The sequence below is a fragment of the Emys orbicularis genome, chromosome 9 (genome assembly GCF_028017835.1).
Source record: "Emys orbicularis isolate rEmyOrb1 chromosome 9, rEmyOrb1.hap1, whole genome shotgun sequence".
Lineage (NCBI taxonomy): Eukaryota > Metazoa > Chordata > Testudines > Emydidae > Emys > Emys orbicularis.
The window spans coordinates 58,054,083-58,074,060 of NC_088691.1; the positions used below are offsets into that span (position 1 = coordinate 58,054,083).

Sequence of the window (19,978 nt, forward strand, 5' to 3'; positions counted from 1 at the left end):
TTTAAAAAAATTAAGAATGTCGCATAGCCTTCCACATAAATATACAGGTGAAACAAAACAGTTAATTCTGCAATCTTATTCTAAATTAATATCTCCTCTCACCAAGCAGGACTGTTACCACACTATGTTAAAGAACTTCACACTGCTGTCCTCGGGTTCAAATATCATTAAACAGCACCCTTGTGCAGTATTTGGAGGTGATGGAGAAGAATTCCTTCCCACTTTAATTTTTTTAAGGTTGTATGAGACCAAACATTCAAATTTACTATTAAGTTTTCAGAGTTAAAAAGTAATAGGAGTTCAAATTAATAGAAATCTGTGTCCCTTCACCCTCCCTCCTCAAAGCATTTAACCCCTAACTGTCACTGCTCTGGGGGAGAATTAAATGCAACTTTAAAGATTGATTCCCATCAACTTGAAAGGAAAAGTCTGCTCATTTTCCATTGCAGGAAAGGACATCAACTCTTGGAGCAGTTGATAAGTGGAAGAAAGTACAATGTAGAGCTATAGTACAATCTGCAATTTTAAATTTCAACCCTTCCCCATGTGGGGAGTAGCAGACTGCTTCATTCAACCATGAAGCAAATAGCACTAAAATACTTGCAAAAAACTCATGCATCAATGACAGGGGGGAAATCTTAGCAGTTGAAAAAGGAAGCTCCAACACATAAGGGCCAAATTTAGCCCTGATATTTTATGGAACTTCATGGGTTTCCACAGAGTTGCACCTAGTTATGTAGCAGAAATGGAATTTGGCTGCACCTTTTTTCAAGGAATTCTTAATAAACTAAATCAATTCTCAGCATACCATAAGGAAGATGTAGTTGAACAGACACTGTACCTTAACAGAAAGCCATGCAATTCAATGCAACAGTCGACAACTCAAGTTCAAATAATAATAGGCTCTAGATCAGAGTCCATGGGTTTGCTTCTCTGCATTGTCAGTTACCTGCTACTTCTCACATCAGGCCTTTGTTTATTTTTTATGACCATGGTCCAAGCTCAGTTTCAGAGGGAACAAACTGGAAGAGGAAGCATCCAGTCGCCTGGAGTTCTAATTTTTTCCAGCAGAAGCCAAAGCATGCTAAGTGCTTTCCACATACAGAAGGCAACAGCACTCCTGCCTCAAGGAACTCACTGTGTATCCACTCTGATTGTAGAGATGTTATGTGCTTACTTGGAAAGATCATTGTTTTCTCACTGAACTCCAAACCCCTCTCTCAGCCCCAGTTTTACAGACACCAAGAACAGTTTCAGAGATAGAGGTACACAATTCCACTCTAGTCTTTTTGCAGCAAAGAAATAGCAGCATGATCATCTAGGGGTTTTATGGGCCATTTAGTAAAGAAAATGTCAGGCTGCTTGAGCACCCTTGATATCCTAAAGATTCACCCTTATGGCTCAGTTTTTAAGACAGTGAAAGTAATTGAACTAAGGACAATTTTCTTTAGTTAAGATGACATCATACTTCACAGTACTGCTCACCAACTGCAGCTATTATCATTCACTCTTAAAGATTTTGCCTTGATCTTTTATCAGTGATGACTAGTGATTCTTAAATGCTGTGCAATCTTAGGTCAACCAATCATTTTAGTCACTGGAAGTTTCAGCTCTACAAAGTCTTATCTTCTTGGGGTCTACACCATGAGATGAAAAATTACTAGTGGGAGACAGCCACTGTTTAAGATGTTTGGAGAGCGGCAGGTGTCAGCTTTGGTATCAAAAGGCAGAATAGGTAATTAAAATAAAATCACTGGCACCAAAATAAAGGAAAAAACTGAAGAACCAGATGGTATGAACAGAATTCACAATTACTAAGTGAATGCTTGTTCCTAAACATTAGGTATTTACTGCCTTGGCCTGGCTGTCTCCCCACCCCACCCCTTTCACCAATCAACAGACACCCCCCAAAAAACAGAAGTATATTTTATTGTCTAAAGTGGGCAGCAGTACAACAAGTATTTGATCTGTACAAAGGACACAACAGAACAAATTTAAATACAGTCAGGAGGGAAAAGTCCCAGGATTCACAATCCTCAGACAACATTTTATATCAGAAGCTGAACAAACAATTTAAAGATCCACTAAAAAAACAATTTTGTTAAAAAATTTCAAGGTCTCCAAAGAGTCTATGGGTGCAGATCTCTCAGCAGAGATCAAGGAGTATTCTGTGAAGGGTCACAATGGCATCTTATTGCCTTCAATGCTGATTTTCACTGCGTGGGCTGATCTGCTTTTTTTCCTGATATCTGTGAACTTCCGCATCTGTTTGTCCAGTCGACTTACCCCTTTCTTAGAGGTGCCTTGGTACTAAAAAAAAATAAAACTTAAAATTACCACTGAAAAAAACAGAAGAAAGCCCAGAGATTAAGCAAGATGAAACATGCATTGTTAAGTCTTCCAGCACCTGTTGCCCTGCAATGAGGGTTCTGAAAGTTCCAGAAAAATTCCAACAGGTTTTTTGGGACAGACGAATCCCACAAGTATATGCACTACAAACACACACAGCACACAATAAAAGCTTTCAGAATAAGGAAAATAAAGTGGCCATTTCATTATCCACATTCTAGCTAAATGCTCAATAGTTAGAATAGTTCTTAAACTGCATTAAACAATCTAGTGCAGGGGTTCTCACAACAAAATTTTAGGTGGCCTCAGAGTGCGGCCACCAACTCTTGCTGGTGGTCGCGCTGACAATTTTTCCTAAAATAATTAACTAACTTTAGGAAAAACAAATAAATATGCACATATACATGTCCAAATCATTGTAATTTATTTATGTAGGTTTTTTTTGCAGACTCAATAATAATAATAATGTACAGTTGTCCCTATTCCTTACTGGACCTATACAGAATAAAAACACAAATAAAGTGCTTTGCCTGTTTTGCTTTTTTTGGTGGTGGGTTTTTTTTTTTTTTTTTTTTTAAGACTTGCTAGCTAGTAAGTCTGCTTTTGTGAAAAGTGATATTTGTATATTGTTAATATCACTTTTCACAGCAGACTTACTCATCGCAAGCTGGGGGACAAATTAAATCCTGGATAGGGAGGTAGGTAAGGAGGCAGGAGGGCCAGGGGGGACTGGATGGGGGGTGGAGGAGGCAGTGGGGGTCAGGGGGATGGGGGGTGAGTCTGGGCCTGGAGTCCTGCTACATGAGTGGGGCTGGAGGAGGCAGCGGGAGCTAGGGGCGATGTGGGGGTGGGGTGGGTGTGAGCCTGGGGCCAGAGCCCGAAGCCCTGCGGCTGGGGGACAGAGCCTGCTGACCAACCACCACCCCAGGGCTGAAGCCCAAAGCCCAAGCCCACCACCTCCAGGAACGGGGGGAGAACGCACACTGGTCACCTGGCTTCTACAGTATTTGTGGCTCCAGAAGGGGGCTGGGAACAAACCTGCTGGTGACCCTGGGGGAGGGGCCACTGCTTTGCCCCCCACCAACCACCACCCAGGAGGCTGTGGCCACAAGAAAAGCCCCTGGTGGCCGCATTTGAGAAATGCTGATCTAGTGCCATAAGTACATTTCATCACAGCTTCATAAACTGCAGGTTTCCTGGTGGTGGCTGATGTGAGGACACGACCATACTTGGTGATGTTAATTGGTCAACTGAAAGTGATTCTACAGGTCACTGTAATAGGCACCAACAAGACTGGAGACTACTGGGAAATGTAAGTGGAAAGGAGAAAAAATGCCTGAGAAAAACTGGCCACAGAGTATTACTATTACAGGTGTGCTTGCATTTTATTTCTGTATTTTGACTATTTGCAACCGGAAGGCTGGGATGCAGCAGTAGGTAAGTTATTTTGCATAGACAAACTGTAAAGGCTCTGTAGAACAGTACAACAGAAAGACAGCAGGGCCCTTTCAGTCAATAAGCAATATTTCCTTGAAAAGATGAGTATTCAGACTGTATCACAACACAACGTGCAGTAATAATAAATGATGGAGATTCAGGGAAAGAAAAGGGTTTGGGAGATCTGATAGAAACATCTCTTCAGAAGCTCAGCTTTTACTTGTTGAGAATCCAAATGGTAACCAGTCCATTATCAGATTTGGACTATTAGTAGGGTAGCAGCTCTCCAACACCTGGATCCAGACAGACATTCTATCCACAATACAGAGAGAAAACGGATTCCTGACTGGAATTACATGCAGGGCTTCTCTGCTTTTTCATTTATTTTCTACAATAATTTAAAAAAAAAAATGAAATATGAAGCTGAAGAGTGGCAGGGATATTCCAGCATTATTTGCACTATCCTTTCTAGCCATCAATTTCTGCCATCCCTGCTCAAAGAACTGGAATATAGAAACTAAGTTGTCAAAAGAAATTCTGGTTAATATTTACTACTTGTTCTCTCTCCACCTAAGATTCTCAGCAGAGGATCAGCCTTCCTCCAGTCCCCAGAAGACTCTTTTGCCTTATACTGTCACTTACTCCTTAAGGCCTTGCAACACAAATAACTTCCGAGGCCAAAAAGGGTTGAAGGGTTTCTTCTTTTAGATCTTGTTCATACTACTAAAAACTCAGCCACAGAGGTTATTATGAAGTGACAATGAGGTACTAAATTAAGGGCTAAGAATGCTTGTTCTGTGTCATTTCCTAGGTAATTGTTTAAATTAAATTGGAGGCCCTAATTAAAACATGAACATGTTTTACAACGTTACACCTGCTCATCTCAGATTACTCAAAGGTGGCTTCCTTTTTACTTAGATGCCTACCAAAGATATTTTTGTGGGTGGGTATTTTAAATAATACCTGCCATCAGGGCATGTGGAAGCTGTAGTGGCAGGACCATGGCAGAAGTTATGTGCTACATCAGATTATTTTCTGCATCAATTTGCACAATTGTAGGTCACAGTACAGACATTACAGAGATTAAAAGAGACGAGCTGCCTATGTGCAGGTTAGTGAATTCACACTACTTCCACTGGATGTGCAGACTGCCAACTCAAGCACATGCACTGTTCATACCTCCCTTAAAAGATACCTCTAAAACTTGGGGAAGGCAGAGTGTCAGGGCTACAGGGGCATCCTGTTGCCTTCAATGCTGAATTTGATAGCCCGATGCACTTTGCTGAGTCGTTTCTGTTCAGCAAATCGTCTCTTGTGCTTTTCCAAGCGACTAATACCCTTTTTAACAGTCCCGGGCTAGAAACAACATCTCAATTAATGAAAGGAAGGAAAAATGATGACAGCAGAATTTAATGATCTCTCCTTCCTCTTACATTTGGTTTGCCATATGAAGATACTGACATCTCTACAAATTAACCTGTACAAGATAAATGGATGAACCAAGGTGGAATGCATGGGCCACATTTACTGGCAGAATGTTAATACTTACCAAGTGTTTGATTCCTCAACTCTGGGAAAGCCAACAGGAAGGCCATGATACTAAAACTTGGAAGTGGTTGAGGAGTTATAATAAGAGACTTCTTTGACTCCAAGATGGTCTAGAGCAATGGGTTTTCAGTCAGAGCCTTAACCTGGATATAAATAGCTTGTTCCTCTGTGTCAGTTATTGATTTTCATTTGATCTTATATGAGATAAGGAACCATTTAATAGGATTTATAGAGTCCACCTATGAGCAGGACTTATGGTCCTTAGACTACAATAGACGTAACAGTAAAGTGGTGCACAAGAGCCAATGGCACCTGAGATAATATAGCAGTGATTAAAGGATCAACTGATTCTCAGTCTTAACCACAGAGTTTCTAGATATAGGATCAGCATAAGAGACCAATTTCTTCCCTTTGCTCTGTGGCTTACCCTGGAAGATTCCATTTCCACATTCCACTTGGGTCTGACCACATAATCCTTGTTGGAGGGCATTGGAACCCTTGCACGAGCACAAAATCCAGGATCACCAGGTCTAAGAGCTCTGGGGGAACAAAAGAAAGTATGTATGTTAAACAGATCACTCTCACACAGAAAGATATACAATCAATACAATCCCTTCAATCAGCTGTATTTTCTGACACCTTTAAAAACACAAAGCACCACCACTTCAAGCATCTGCATTTCCATTACAAACAGAAAACAAACAGCTGCAGTGAAGAGCCTACAGACAGTCTTGTCATCATTGCTAGGATGCTGCGAAAAAAGAGAACTTACTTTTCTTCTCCTGTTAACACCTTCTCCAGGTCTCTGCGAGGGGTCTGACCACCAGAACTGTACAGACAAAGCAGAATGTTACAGCTGCAGACAAATACAGGGTTTCCTCCATAGGACAAAGACCACCTATCACAGCAGCCTCTCCCCCACATATTCAAAATATTTGATGTTGCTCTGGAGCTGCATCTATGAACTACACAATAAAATAAAAACCCACCACATTAAAATAAGATCCACCAGCTCAAATAGAACACAAACCAACCTAAAGGAGTGCTACAAGGGCATACCCCATAACTCTTGGGCAAATTCACTCCAAATAAAAAGGGACCAAGTCTATTTAAAAAAAGGTTTCACAGATACAAAAAGTATGCAGAACAAAGGAGGAGGCCAAAACCATAAACAAGAGTAAATGCAAAAACAAGGGTGGCTTGTGACTTAGACTGACCCATCTGCCAGATGATGACAAAGCAAGAAGCAATTACTCAACTTCTTAGAGCCAAGATTATGAATAGCAATATTTACCAATACTAAGTGCTTCAACTATATCCTTTGGCATGCTGGCACTTAGTCCAGATCATGGAGAGCAGGCATAACCAACACCACTGCTACTCTCAAGGAACCGGAGCAACTACCTGGGTGAATTTCAAGTAAAGAGTGCTATATAGCAGCACATTAAAGGAATTAACCTGCACGGGATTCCTGGTTGTGATAGCGGCAACAGAACAATTATCATGTCTGTTTGTCTCAGAAAAGGAGTAGATTTTCTGGATAGATTAAAATAACAGCGACTTGACTACCATCACACATGGGGCTTCACGCTGAGAGAGCAATCAGGAGGGCCCCAAATTTAGAAAGGAAAACCTCTGTTCATTATCCAGTGTAGAAAATCTTGCAACACATTGTAAATTAGACAAGGGTAAAGACAACAGCAATCTACTAAGGGAAAAGGATTGCTTAGAGGAAGCCTGCAGGTTTCCCCTAACACTTTATTAGCAAGTTATCTGATCTACCATATTGATCAGGTTTCCTAAACAGAGTCTCAGATTCACAACATTCTTTGTTTGTCCATATTTGCAACTCCTACCTGCTCAATCGCCTTCGCTGAGGCATCTGTTCCAAATCCCTCTGCTCCCTTTCCTCCCTTGTCATTCCTTTGTAGTTTGAGGTAAGGCCAAAGATGGGTCGAGACCATTCATCTGTAAAAAGAAACATTTCAATGCAGAAAGAGTATCACTGGGCACATACGTTTTACTTGCAGGGAACTTCAATGGGTCTAAATGCAACTTGCAACAGCTTAAGGCTAGTGTTTGTGCTGCTTGTCTTTTTAACCAATAGGGTTTTAACCACTTTTAGTGTCTCATATATGTCAGAATTAGGTGACTTCTAAAACCCAACCTATTGGATTATAAAATGAGTTCTTGCCCATCTGTAGAGCTTTGGAAGAAGCATTTAGTGTCATGAGTGTCAAGGAATTACAACATGTCATAGCAGATGTGGTTTCAGATAATTAAGGCTAAGATTTTGTCATGGATATTTTTAGTAAAAGTCACAGACAGGTCATGGGCAATAAAGAAATATTCACGGAAATCGTGACCTGTCCCAGACTTACTAAAATATCCATGATAAAATGGGAAGGGGCTTGGCAGCTGTGAGGTGGCTGAGAGTTGTGAAGGTCCCCCTGCCCCGCTGGCCGGGGAGCTGCGAGGGTCCCCCTGTCCTGCTGTCCATGGTAGCTTGGAGGCCCGCTGCCTCAGATGGTGGGGGTGTCTCACAGCTCCTTGACACTGCAGGAGGCGGCGGGACCCTGCAGCTCCCAGCTGCCGGAGCAGAAGTCACGGAGGTCTTTGGAAGTCACGGATTCCGTGACTTCCGCGACCACCATGGCAAAATCGTAGCCTTAAAGATAATGTATACCTGTTGTGCTCCATACAGACTACAACTTGCAGTCCTTCCGTTTTTATAAAAAAAACAAAGAACTAAACGTAACACAATGTCTTGTCAGAGATTTGAACATGTAAAGCAATGTTACACAGATTCATCTATGATCATATAGATTCTCTTATATCACCAGGTCAATTTGCTCTACATAGAACAGAAAATCAGTGTGTGGAAGAAACAGGTTAAACGCTAAAATGAGACCTCTGTGAGCAGACATGGTGTTGTAGGGGGAGGTTTACATACTGATTAGCTTCCCTGCCATGTCCTTGTTGGGTCTTGACTCCTTGGGGTGCTTGTAGAGGTACATTACAGCTCGCCCAATTCCACTGTGCTTCAGGGTCTCTTGGCTCACACTAGGCAGCTGGAGGACAGAAAAATACTCCGTAAACCATGAATGACATCGGATCTTATTGGTGCCAGATATTAATAAAAACTAAGCCCAATAGTTAGCCATACAAAACTGAAAGCAGAGTATATATTTTGTTACTAACTTGCTATTGTCATCATAGCTATAAAAACACTCCAGAGACCTTTTTTAATCAAACAGCTGTACTGGAATTGCAGTCTACCGCTAAACAATTAAAGGTGGTGGTTCTTTTTTCTCTAGACATTTGGCATGTTCACTTATCCTGACAATTTTTCTTACAAATTATAACTTTGTTTCTTAAATATAAAGTGATCTAAAGTTCCTAAAAGAAAATACTCTTTTGCTTATATTAGTTACCTATGTTAAGTGCCCGCGATCGTATTAATCTGGCTCTGAAGCAATAGTTTGTTGATAATGGCAAAAAGATCTCTCTGTGGGTTGTTTCTTTCAGTTTTATGGCCAGGGATTAGCATAATTACTTGTTTAATAGAGTAAATAAGGGAAAAATTAAAACAGTGATCAGGATTAAAGAATTGAAGTTTCCTAGTTGCCCTCATCCCAAGCTTTGTTCAGCCAGACGACATTTGTATGAGATAGGAAAAGCCTCTTAAAGCAAACTCAACATTTGTTTCAGAGTTTGCTCCTCCCTATGCCTCACCACTATGGTCAGTTGATAGCAGCATCCATACTGCATCTCACTACTAACTGCACATGCCATTTCCTGAAATGTACATTCTGGGTTAAAAAAGTTCATAAAGGCTCATCACTTTAAGGCTGCAAGTCTGTCACGGAGGTCTGGGAAGTGAGCAGCCGGTGCGGCTGGTCTGGGGCCCGCCTGAGCTGCTCAGGCAGCCCCCAGGCCAGCTGCACCAATCACTGCTGGGGCAGTCTCGGGCTACTGCGCCCGTACGCCCACCCCCCAGCAGCAGCAGGAGTTTGGGTGTGTGTGGGGGTTCAGGGCGGGGGCACGTGAAGGAGTGAGGGCTTGGGGTGGCGCTTACCTCGGGGGGCTCCCCAAAAGTGGTGACATGTCCCTCCCTCAGCTCCTAGGCAGAGGCGCGGCCAGCCAGGCGGCTCTGTGTGCTGCCTCCGCCTGCAGGCATTGCCCCCACAGCTCCCACTGGCCGCGGTTCCCAGCCAATGGCAGCTGTGGAATGAGTGGTCGGGGCGGTGACAGCACACGGAGCCCCCCCGGCCGTGCTTCTGACTAGGGGCTGCAGGGACATGCTGGCCACTTCCAGGAGCCCCACGGCTCCGGGTAGGGAGCCTGCGAGCCCTCCCCCCCAGCAGCAGTAGGGGTCCTGGGCCGTGTGCCCCAGAGCACCCGGGGTGCCCCCGGGCCACCCCCTGCCCCAGAGCATCCAAGTTTTAGTCAGGGGTATATAGTACAAGTCATTGACAGGTCACGAGCCATTAATTTTTGTTTACTGTCCATGACTTTTACTAAAAATACCCGTGACTAAAACATAGCCTTACTCATCACTAATGAACAGATTCAGCATGCAGGATGCAAGTCAGACCAAGGCAAACAGCTAGGCACCAGCTTCTAACCTCTTGCAGGATCTTCAAGAGCTCCTCACGTATCTTTAGTGCTGGTAGACTCCGATCTGGAAGAGGGGAAAGCCACTCTTTGATGGCCGACATCACACCACTGTCAATGAAAGTTTCCTTAAGGTCCTGTCTGGAAAGTTTAGAATAAAGGAAGGTCAGAGTTTCAGGAACAGCTATGTCCCACTTCAGAGAACTGGTGAATGCAAGTTCTAAAAAACACCTACTCCTCTTGCTGCACAGACACATCCACTTACAAGACTTGGGCCTTGCTCTTAGTTTCTCCACAACAGACATTACTCTATAGTGGCTCCCGAATACAGGGAAAGTGACCCCTTCAATCTCCTCTTACTCCAAAACTTATGACATAAGCCAGTGGTTCTCAACTGGGGTCCGGGGCCCAGTGGGCAGGCCGCGAGCTAGTTTCAGGGGGCCCGCCAAGCAAGGCTGGCATTAGACTTGCTGGGGCCCATGGCAGAAAGATGAAGCCCCGCCATACGGGGCTGAAGGCCAGGGCCCTGAGCCCTCCCACCCGGGGCTGATGCTGAAGCCTGAGCAACTAAGCTTTGCAGGGCCCCCTGTGGTGTGTGGTCCCTGGCAACTGCCCTAATTGCTGCTGCCTAACACTGGCCCTGGCTTTTATATGCAGAAAAACAGTTGTTGTGGCACAGGTGGGCTGTGGAGTTTTTAACAGCATGTTGGGGGGGCCTCAGAAAGAAAAAGGTTGAGAATCCCTGACATAAGCTACAGAACTAAAGGAAATACTTGTTCCAAACAGCAACTGAGATCTATAAAACTACTCAAACTGTTGAAAGAAATCAAAGCTATCAAGCATCTCAGCATAGATTAAATAGGGGAAAGCCAGGCAGCCATTACTTCACAGCATGTGGTTTCTATACATTGTATCCTCAGCATGGCAACACATTTTAACTCATTTCGAGATAAGGGATCTTTTTTCTTTTTAATTATCTTTCTGAGAAGCCACCTAAACTCCAGCACGTTGTAGCTAGAACAGAAAAGGAATCGGATTTTTTTAGCACACACTCAGCATCACCAGAGGGTTAATATATGTAGCCTTCCCAATATTCCCCCAGGAGAGTAAGTAATAGGGAGAATCAAACACTTACTTTTTAAGGTGCATAACTACAGTTGGTAGCAAAGTTAGCTTTTTTAGTGCTGGTTTCTTCTGTGTATTCAGCTGTCTATCTTCCTGTGGGGAGTTCATGAAGAAAGAATTTCAAAATAATTCTTTCAAAAGAAGAGTAGAGTAGCAATAAACCCCAACTCTTCAGACAGTCATAGCAAAATGATCTGTCTTCTCTTGCAGTAGAATGGCTATCTGGGAAACGATATTAACCCTTGAAGGAGGACAATTCACTAATTGAGAAGTACCCAAACTCCAGTTGTGAAGCAACTCTTGCCTTCATGTGGCCCTAAAACCTGCTTTAAAGAAAGATTTCTCTAAGGAGTCTCAAACTTGGTCAGTCAACGTTTTCCTTAAAAGATGGTAAATGTGAAAGGGGAAATTCCCAGTAAAATTAATCACTTTTTCTACTTCAGTTCTATTGTAATTCCAGAACCTAATTTAGAGTTTTGTAAAAAGTTCTGCATATTATACATGGGTAGCCAATCTATAGAGCTATTTAATAAAAGACACAAAAAATCCTACTCAAAATATATATATATATATACACATACATATAATGTAAGTATCAAGGCCACAGAAAACATAAGACAACACATGCGTTGTATGTAAAATGCATGCTAAGAGCTAATTTAACCTAGAAGTTTTGGGCAAAGCACAACACATTATATTACTAATTTACCACCACCCAGATATGTGCTTGGGTACTTCAAAAAACAAATAGAAAGATGTGGTCCCAGTTCCAAAGGGCTTATTATCAAAGGCTTTGATCATAAAAAGACTTGTGGCAAGGGCCTGACTTTACAGATGCAAAGAAATCCCATTACAGTCAACAGACCTGTGCCTTGATCACCTCATGTTGACTAGTACAACAACTTCCTTTCCCACCTCCTACTCTCAAGACTATCCAACATGCTGGAACTGAAAATCTTTCTTTTTTCCCAGTGTTCCAACCTTATCACTCCATTTGAGACACTTCACTGGCATCTTGTCCTTACCATCAAGGCGCTACACAGTTTTCTTCTACATTTCATTTCTCATCTCCCATACTTTTCCCTCTCACAATGTCTGCACTTCCTGTTTCTTTCAGTCTCACTTTCTCAATGCGATTCCCTGCCTTTTCCACTATCTTGTAAGCCTGGAAAGGTCTGCTCCTTCTCATGCTTCAAACGACTTAATTCCTTCCCTAAAACTTATTTGGGTTACCTTTACAACTTCTACACTACATACTCTCCCTAGAGTATGATCTTACATAGATACTCAGAGCCAAAAAAGGCAACAAAAATACACTAAATATGCATAATCTGCTTTCCTTGAGAAAGGACGCTCTGCCATCAGTTGTTCCTTTCCCATAATACTGTTGTCTTGCCATCATCTACCATGGTGTGCTGTTATTAGCAATGCTGTACGTAATCTAAAGAAGTTTCAATCCCAAGAAGCTTGTCTAGAAGAGCAAACACACAAATGGTGCTATATATTCAAGTAATGTTATAATAAAATTAACATTGATTGAAACTTGAGAAATACATTCTGAGTATCCAAGGTAGCGGACATAAAAAAACAAGTAAATATATAAAACTCTAGAAATAACTGGTTTAACAAAGTTTAGACCATAAGCACCAGTTTTATTCTCATTTTCAACAGCAGAAAACTTTGAAATTCAGATAAGTGAAAGGATTATTTGATGCAATAGTAAAGTATTTGGATATTTGAAATTTTCAGCTATTCGCGGTGTACTACAACTGAACACAAGATTGTGTCTTATATTATGCTGAAAACAATTACTTTCCCAGTGAGCAAAAAGGGAACTTAACCAATATTCCTGGCACATGAGAAAACTCACCTCTGCAGCTTCATTCATTTTAACAATCATAGCACTGACTACATCATCTGCATCACTAATAAATGTCCCACCATCACGGTTTCGTCTGCGCTTGCCACTCATGCTCTTCTTCCTTTGTAGCATCATCTCAAAATCTGACATGAAGTCCATACTGAAATGCAGGAAAAGAGTTTACTGAAAGTCTGATAAGGAATCTTCCCCCTTTCATTTTTCTCTCTGCAGGTAATGGCTTTTGCACACTTTTATAATGCAATCCATCCAAAGATCTCCAAGTGCTCTATAAACACTGAGCAAGCCTCATTACATCCTTGTGAGGTAAACAATATCCCTATTAGACAGTGTGAAAAACTGGCCAAGAAAGAGGCTAAGTGATTTCCATGGTCTCACAGAAATCTTTGTCAAAACTGGACTAGCTTTGTTCTTCTGAAATACAGTTTTCCACTAAGCTTATGCATATTTCTCTCTCAAACTCCCAAGGAAAGGAGATATTATAAAAATTGTACTGTATTCTATGGGTTTGTGAACTTGGTGAGGTTACATTTAACAGGGTTTCTCACAGGATGGGTAAACAAAGATTGTGAGTGGTAAGCCATCCAACATAGACAAAATCTACAAAAGAACATACACATACAAAGTCCAGAGTTCAAATCTGCTAAGAATACAAGTGAAAGTAGGAAACTTAACTTAGCCCCTACTACACATTTGTGTCAGCCTTCCCAAGGCACTTCACAGCTCTATTGGCCACTTTTGATCAGAAGATGCCCAGGACTGAACTAACGTAAGTGATATAGAACTGGATTCCTGTGAATTGTGGAAAGGCTACATTGGAGAGATGTGTGTAGTAGATCCTTATCCTATGCACTGGTTTATAGTCTGGAAATAAATCCCATTTTGCTCACCTGCCCATAGCAGCAGTATGAAACTGACAAGGATCCATTTCACTTTGCTGTACTTGTAGGGGAAAGGCTCTATGCTGAAGCAGCTGCAACACAGATGTGCTGCTCTGTTACTAGAGGAGCAAAATGCAAAAGCATAGGAAGGAAGAGGAAACGTACTGACTGTATATCCTTCCACACCTCATCACCTGCACTAGTAGAATATCACACCTATGCCGCCACTGTTCCTACATGTAGCACTTCACCAGTGGGCCATCAAAAATAGAGAATGAACCGATTAGATGTCAGTTTCACTCAGCTTCTGATGGGGAATTATTATCCTCAGGAACAGCACAGGTGGTTTGCTATGGGCTCAGAAGTCACTGACAAAACCAGGTTAGAAAGGGAAAAGAAAGAGGAGCTGATTTGGTGGCCCAGTGGCAGAACATGTTACTTGAATATGGTCCCTTGCCTTTCTAAGCCAGCGGGCAGCCCACTCAGCCTCTGAGGATCCCTGTCACATGAAATCATGTGCTGGATGGTGGGAAGGGGGATATATAGTTGTCTGAGAGAAAATAAAATTAACTCCTTGCCATGTCTTCACATGGACTTACTGTTTCCCTCTTTTGATGTTATCATCAGAGTCTGAATCATCTGCTGTCTCTTTCATCTCTGCCTCAGCTTTCTCTTCTTCCAAATCCTCCTGGTTAAAACCCTGGTGGTACAGACAGTGCAAGTCAATATGGGGAGTTATTTTTGTATATTTACTCACATCTTCTCAATTTACACAATACATGCACTATCTTTTTACTGTTCTCTTCTTCATGCTATTCTCTAAACCCAGGCCAACACTTTTCTCATCTACAACAAGGATTCTTACACAGACAGTACTCTCCAAACAGCAAGGGCTGACAAGACCATCTAATTCATGAATTGCCTCAATGAATCTGACACAGACTCAGGGCTTGTCTACACATGAAAGTTATTCCGGAATAAAGTAAAGTGTGAATTTAAAGTGGAACAGCTGTTCTGGATTAACACTACATACAGACAAGCTTCTAAAACAATGGTTAGCTATCATGCTGGCCAATGCTGTCTCATTGTTTCTTTGTGCTCCCCCATTGGTCTATCTGTATCCACCTGATGACTCTTGGCTTATACTTAAGATTGTAAACTCCTTCAGGCAAGGACTGTCTTTTTGTTCTATTTATGCAGCACCTAGCACAATGGGGTCTGGTCCATGACTGGGGCTCCTAAAATACAAGTTAATAATAACAAAACTGAACCAGATCCATTGTCCAGTGGTTTACATACTTACTGTAAATTCCTCCTCCTCTTCATCACCAGACTCACCAAATATATCTGCAATCAGGTTCCTGCAAAAGTAATATACTTATATTTTCCATTTCTAACAGATAACCCAAGAATAATATGACAATGACTATAACAATGTTTGCTGGGCAATTACTAATGTAATTGTGGGAATATCTGAAACATACAAAGAACTAACGTGTTCTTCCTGTGGACATTCATACTGTTATTGGGACTCATCCCTTTTCATTTGAGGCAAACCTCACTGTTCATTACCATATAGGAATTCACATTTAGAAAGAAACATACTTACTCTTGTTCATTTCCTGATTCACTGTCACTCCCAAAAAGATCCTTCTCTTCTTTTTTCTTTCCGGCGCTGTCCTTGCTCTCCTCCTCTTCCTCACTATCTGATGCTACAGCATTCTTCTTTCTTTTGTCAGATTTCTCTGATGCATCGCTATCAGATTCTTCCACATCTGAGATGATGCGCCCTTTCTTTGCAGCTTCTAACACACGGGAACATATTACAGGACACACAGTGACTAAGTTGGCTCAATTACAAGTGGTCCTCCCAACTAGCTACGTTGTGGCAAGAAAAACTACAAGACAAGGGAGAGAAATGGAAACTGCCCAATTCTTTTTTGACAGCAATCTCTTAGCAGAGATTTTTTGTACAGATACAGTGGCATTCCTAACCATGTCACCACTGACACTAATTTTTAAAACATAGCCTTCACTAAAAATTATTTATACTCTCCTGCATGTCTTCTCTAAAGGGAGATTGTCATCTTGAAATCTAGCCAATTCAATAAATAAATTAAAGTGATTTTAGATGCTACACTTAACCTAGAGCCCCACTGACAATTTTTGTAGTTTTACCATCATTTTCCTATTTTCAAAATTTTGTTTCTCTCTCCCATTGTATGAAAAAGAGGAGAAACTGTCTATAGAAGGATAACAGTGAAAGTGACTTTATTCAAAGTGCTGTCAAATGCATGGAGTGAACACATTGCAAAAAAAACGAAAAAACTTTTCTCTAATCTCTTATAAGTTCTAATAAACTTGTGTTACTTGTAAATTAGAAATAAAAATTAAGAGAACAGTACAATTTTTAGCAAACATTCCTTTTGAGTGCAGTTATCTAAAAACTACTGTGTGGAGTTTCATATTTATGGTCTCTCATTTAATCCTATGTGAAAGCTACTTAATTTTCAAGGAAACATTTTTATTTCTGCAAGTCTTGATCACTCAGTTTGGAGTCTAGAAGTCAAGTTGGATTCTCTCTCGCTCGTGTAACACCAACAATAAAAATTCTGTTTCAGGAACGTAATCAACAGTTCTCCTGTTGAAGCACAAGCCATTATGGAATCTACCTCATTCTCCTATAGCTGTAACAACTCCGCAGGGGGTAATACAAGTTAGTTTGCCAGGCAATTACTAAGGCAACTGTGGGAATATCTGAAAAATATATAAGAATTGAAGTTCATACTGTGGACATTCACACTGCTATTGGGACGCATCTCTTTTCATTTGAGGCGAACCTCACTATTCACTACCATATGGGAACTCACTACAGAAGTACTTACTCGTGTTCATTCCCTGATTCACTGTCACTCCCAAATAGATGGCAGTAAAAACTTGTTTTAGGCAATAATTGAATACAATTCTAAATACATATAGGGAGCAGACTGTTTTGGTAAGAAGGTGCTGTTTTTACAAAGCCACATTTCAGGATAGAATCATTCTTGAAGTGTATGAAAAAATATCAGCTGGGATACTGCTTAGTGGTTCATAGATTAGCAGGCTACATACATCAAGAAAAAGAGTTGCTGCCACCTAGCAACTGCTCCTACATAGAACAGGGTTTCCAAAGAGACCAATCTGAAGACAGGGCACTATCAACCCCAGGAAGTTAGCTACATCGAATTCCTATGGGAAAAATGGACACTGAAAATAAATATTCAAAAGACATCTGAGTAAGTTCACACTGTTAACAACAATAGTAGGCTGAACTTCTCTTATCTGGGGATTTCAAGCAATGAAGTATAGTTAATAAAGAGGTGGGAAAAGCAAATGTGATAGAATGAACTTTTCCAGCAAACGGTTTGGAAGCATTTAGTGTATACCCTCCTTCTCCAAGATATGTAGCCACAACTTATCAGTTTAAATTATTATTTAAACCGAAATTTGATCCTTGGAGAAAGAGCTAGTTATCCATTACACAACTGTTTCTCGTATAGTTAGTATTTCCTTACGTGTTTTCTCATCATCCTCGCTGTCAGAAAAGACTGCTGCTTTCCTCTTGACTGCCTTGTCCTCATCTCTCTCCTCGTCTTCATCGCTGTCTGTTATTTTCCGTCTCTTAGGACCATCCTCCTCACTGTCAGACGCATGAAATCCTTCTCCTGCCTGCTCGCTATCTGAATGCCGAGAGTCATTCTGCATTGCCTCTTTCCCATTCCCTCCGTCACTGTCATCAGACTCTATTTTTTGTTTGTGTCTGGGAACATCTTCGATCTCAGAGTCACTTGCAGGATGTTTCTGAGGCTCTTCGTTCTCAGAGTCACTAGCATGAACTTTTTGGGGCTCCTCATTTTCAGAGTCACTGGCTGCATGTTTCGAGGGCTCCTCATTTTCGGAATCGCTGGCTGCCTGTTTCGGGGGCTCCTCATTTTCGGAATCGCTGGCTGCCTGTTTCGGGGGCTCCTCATTTTCAGAATCGCTGGCTACATGTTTCGGGGGCTCCTCATTTTCGGAATCGCTGGCTGCCTGTTTCGGGGGCTCCTCATTTTCAGAATCGCTGGCTACATGTTTCGGGGGCTCCTCATTTTCGGAATCGCTGGCTACATGTTTCGGGGGCTCCTCATTATCGGAATCGCTGGCTGCATGTTTCGGGGACTCCTCATTTTCAGAATCGCTGGCTGCATGTTTCGGGGGCTCCTCATTTTCGGAATCGCTGGCTGCATGTTTCGAGAGCTCCTCATTTTCAGAGTCACTAGCTGCATGTTTTAAAGGCTCCTCATTTTCAGAGTCACTAGCATGACCTTTTTGATGTTCCTCATTTTCCGACTCACTATGCAGATTCTTATGGGGATCCTCATTTTCAGAATCGCTATTGTGAACTTTCTGAGGTTCTTCATTTTCCGAGTCACTTGCATGGTGATTTAAGGCATCCTCATTTTCAGAGTCACTTATATGATGAATTGGATGGTCCTCAATATCAGAATCACTGTCTTTGTCCCCATGAGCCCCTTCATTTTCTGAATCACTGGCATTGTGATTCGGAGGGTCCTCATTTTCAGAATCACTATCTTTTTGCCTTGGGGTGTCTTCATTTTCAGAGTCTGTCATGTGATGGCCTCTAGTTTGGCCATCATCTTCTCCATCACTTTGTTCATTCTGGAAAAGAAAAACAATCCCAGACAAACTGTAAGTTAAGAAGCACAGTAACACAAAGAATAACTTTCCATTTGCTTAAGTGTGGCAATCTGAAAATATTTTAAACACAGAAATAAACAGACTATTATATCACAGCGCTCCATCATCAAATTATTCAAAATGATGAAAACATTAAAAGAAGATCCCCATGAGAATTCTGTCCGCTTTACTGTCCAATCATCTATTTAGGCCAAGATTTACAAAAATAGTGACTTTGAATACCAAGCCTGAGACACCTTAAGAGGCCTGATTGTCAGAGGATGCACAGACAGCACTTTCAGAAAATCAGGCTCGTAAGGTGTTTCAGTTTGGGCTCCCAAATACTGAGCCATCCAAAAATCACTAATTACTGTTGAAAATCTTGGCCTTAAGATTGTAAACTCCCAAAGAAGGGATTGTGTTATTTTAGTATGGAATATATTCCATACTAAAATAACATGTACAGCTACTGTTATTCTTTATAACATATTGCAAAGGGGAAAAAAATGGGTTTGTGCCTTGTTCTTTAGGCCTGGTCTACACTATGGGGGGAGATTGATCTAAGTTACGCAACTTCAGCTACGCGAATAACATAGCTGAAGTCGACGTACTTAGATCTATTTACCGTGAGATCCACACTACGCAATGTCAACTGGAGACGCTCTCCCGTTGACTCCCCTTGCGCTTCTCATTCAGGTGGCATACAGGAGTCAATGGGAGAGCAATTGGCGGTCGATTTAGCATGTCTAGACACACTAAATCAACCGCTGATGCATTGATCATCGCGCTTCAAACCCTTGGTAAGTGTAGACAAGCCCTTAGAATGTACAAAGGCGGCCTGAATTTTACTTTATTTTTAATCCTGCTTGCTGTGTTATATTAGAAATTCAGGTATTGTCTGCTCTGGAGAACTATGACTGGAGATCTATTGAATTGATACCAAGAGGGTGAAAGCTTAACAACAGAGAAGAAGAGATTTTTAATCAAACTTTTAACAGTGGTTTCTGTTAATTTTTATTAACATGTGTTCAATGACTAATGAACATTTTTGGGAAAGGACATCTTTTTTAAAAGATTCCACACCTCTGCCCTTTCAGGGAAGCAGTGAGCTAACAATATGTCTCCTCAGATACCCAGAAGATCACTTAGCAAAAAACAAAGAAGACCAAAGATGACATTGTTGATACTTAAGAAGTAAAACAAGCCATTTTTTAAACCAATCCTATCACGTCTTTTGTATGTCACAAATAAATGAAAAATTTCACAAGCCCAAGCTTTAAAAAAAACTTTTGAATATGAATGCTGGTAACAAGGTCTAACATTTTAATTTATCCTGGATGGAAAAAGGAAGTCTATATAATCCATTCTCCCACCAGGATAAAAATTGAATATTAAATTTTCCTGTTTAAAAACAAAACAAAACACC

At 41.3% G+C, this 19,978-nt stretch overlaps 1 protein-coding gene across 1 annotated transcript in view; it reads right to left on the reverse strand.

Annotated features, from left to right (window-relative positions):
* Positions 1–1,914: 1,914 nt before the first annotated feature.
* The window catches only part of IWS1 (interacts with SUPT6H, CTD assembly factor 1), a 28,728-nt gene continuing 10,664 nt past the window's right edge, over positions 1,915–19,978 (reverse strand). Inside the window, exons 3-14 of the mRNA XM_065410695.1 lie at positions 17,391–18,534; positions 15,446–15,641; positions 15,140–15,197; positions 14,436–14,536; positions 12,947–13,097; positions 11,087–11,169; positions 9,963–10,092; positions 8,288–8,405; positions 7,191–7,302; positions 6,107–6,163; positions 5,762–5,873; positions 1,915–2,310 (exon numbers count right to left, since the gene is read on the reverse strand). Coding sequence (XP_065266767.1) covers positions 2,179–2,310; positions 5,762–5,873; positions 6,107–6,163; positions 7,191–7,302; positions 8,288–8,405; positions 9,963–10,092; positions 11,087–11,169; positions 12,947–13,097; positions 14,436–14,536; positions 15,140–15,197; positions 15,446–15,641; positions 17,391–18,534 — 2,394 coding nt within the window. The 3' untranslated portion in view covers positions 1,915–2,178. The remainder of the gene's footprint in view (positions 2,311–5,761; positions 5,874–6,106; positions 6,164–7,190; positions 7,303–8,287; positions 8,406–9,962; positions 10,093–11,086; positions 11,170–12,946; positions 13,098–14,435; positions 14,537–15,139; positions 15,198–15,445; positions 15,642–17,390; positions 18,535–19,978) is intronic.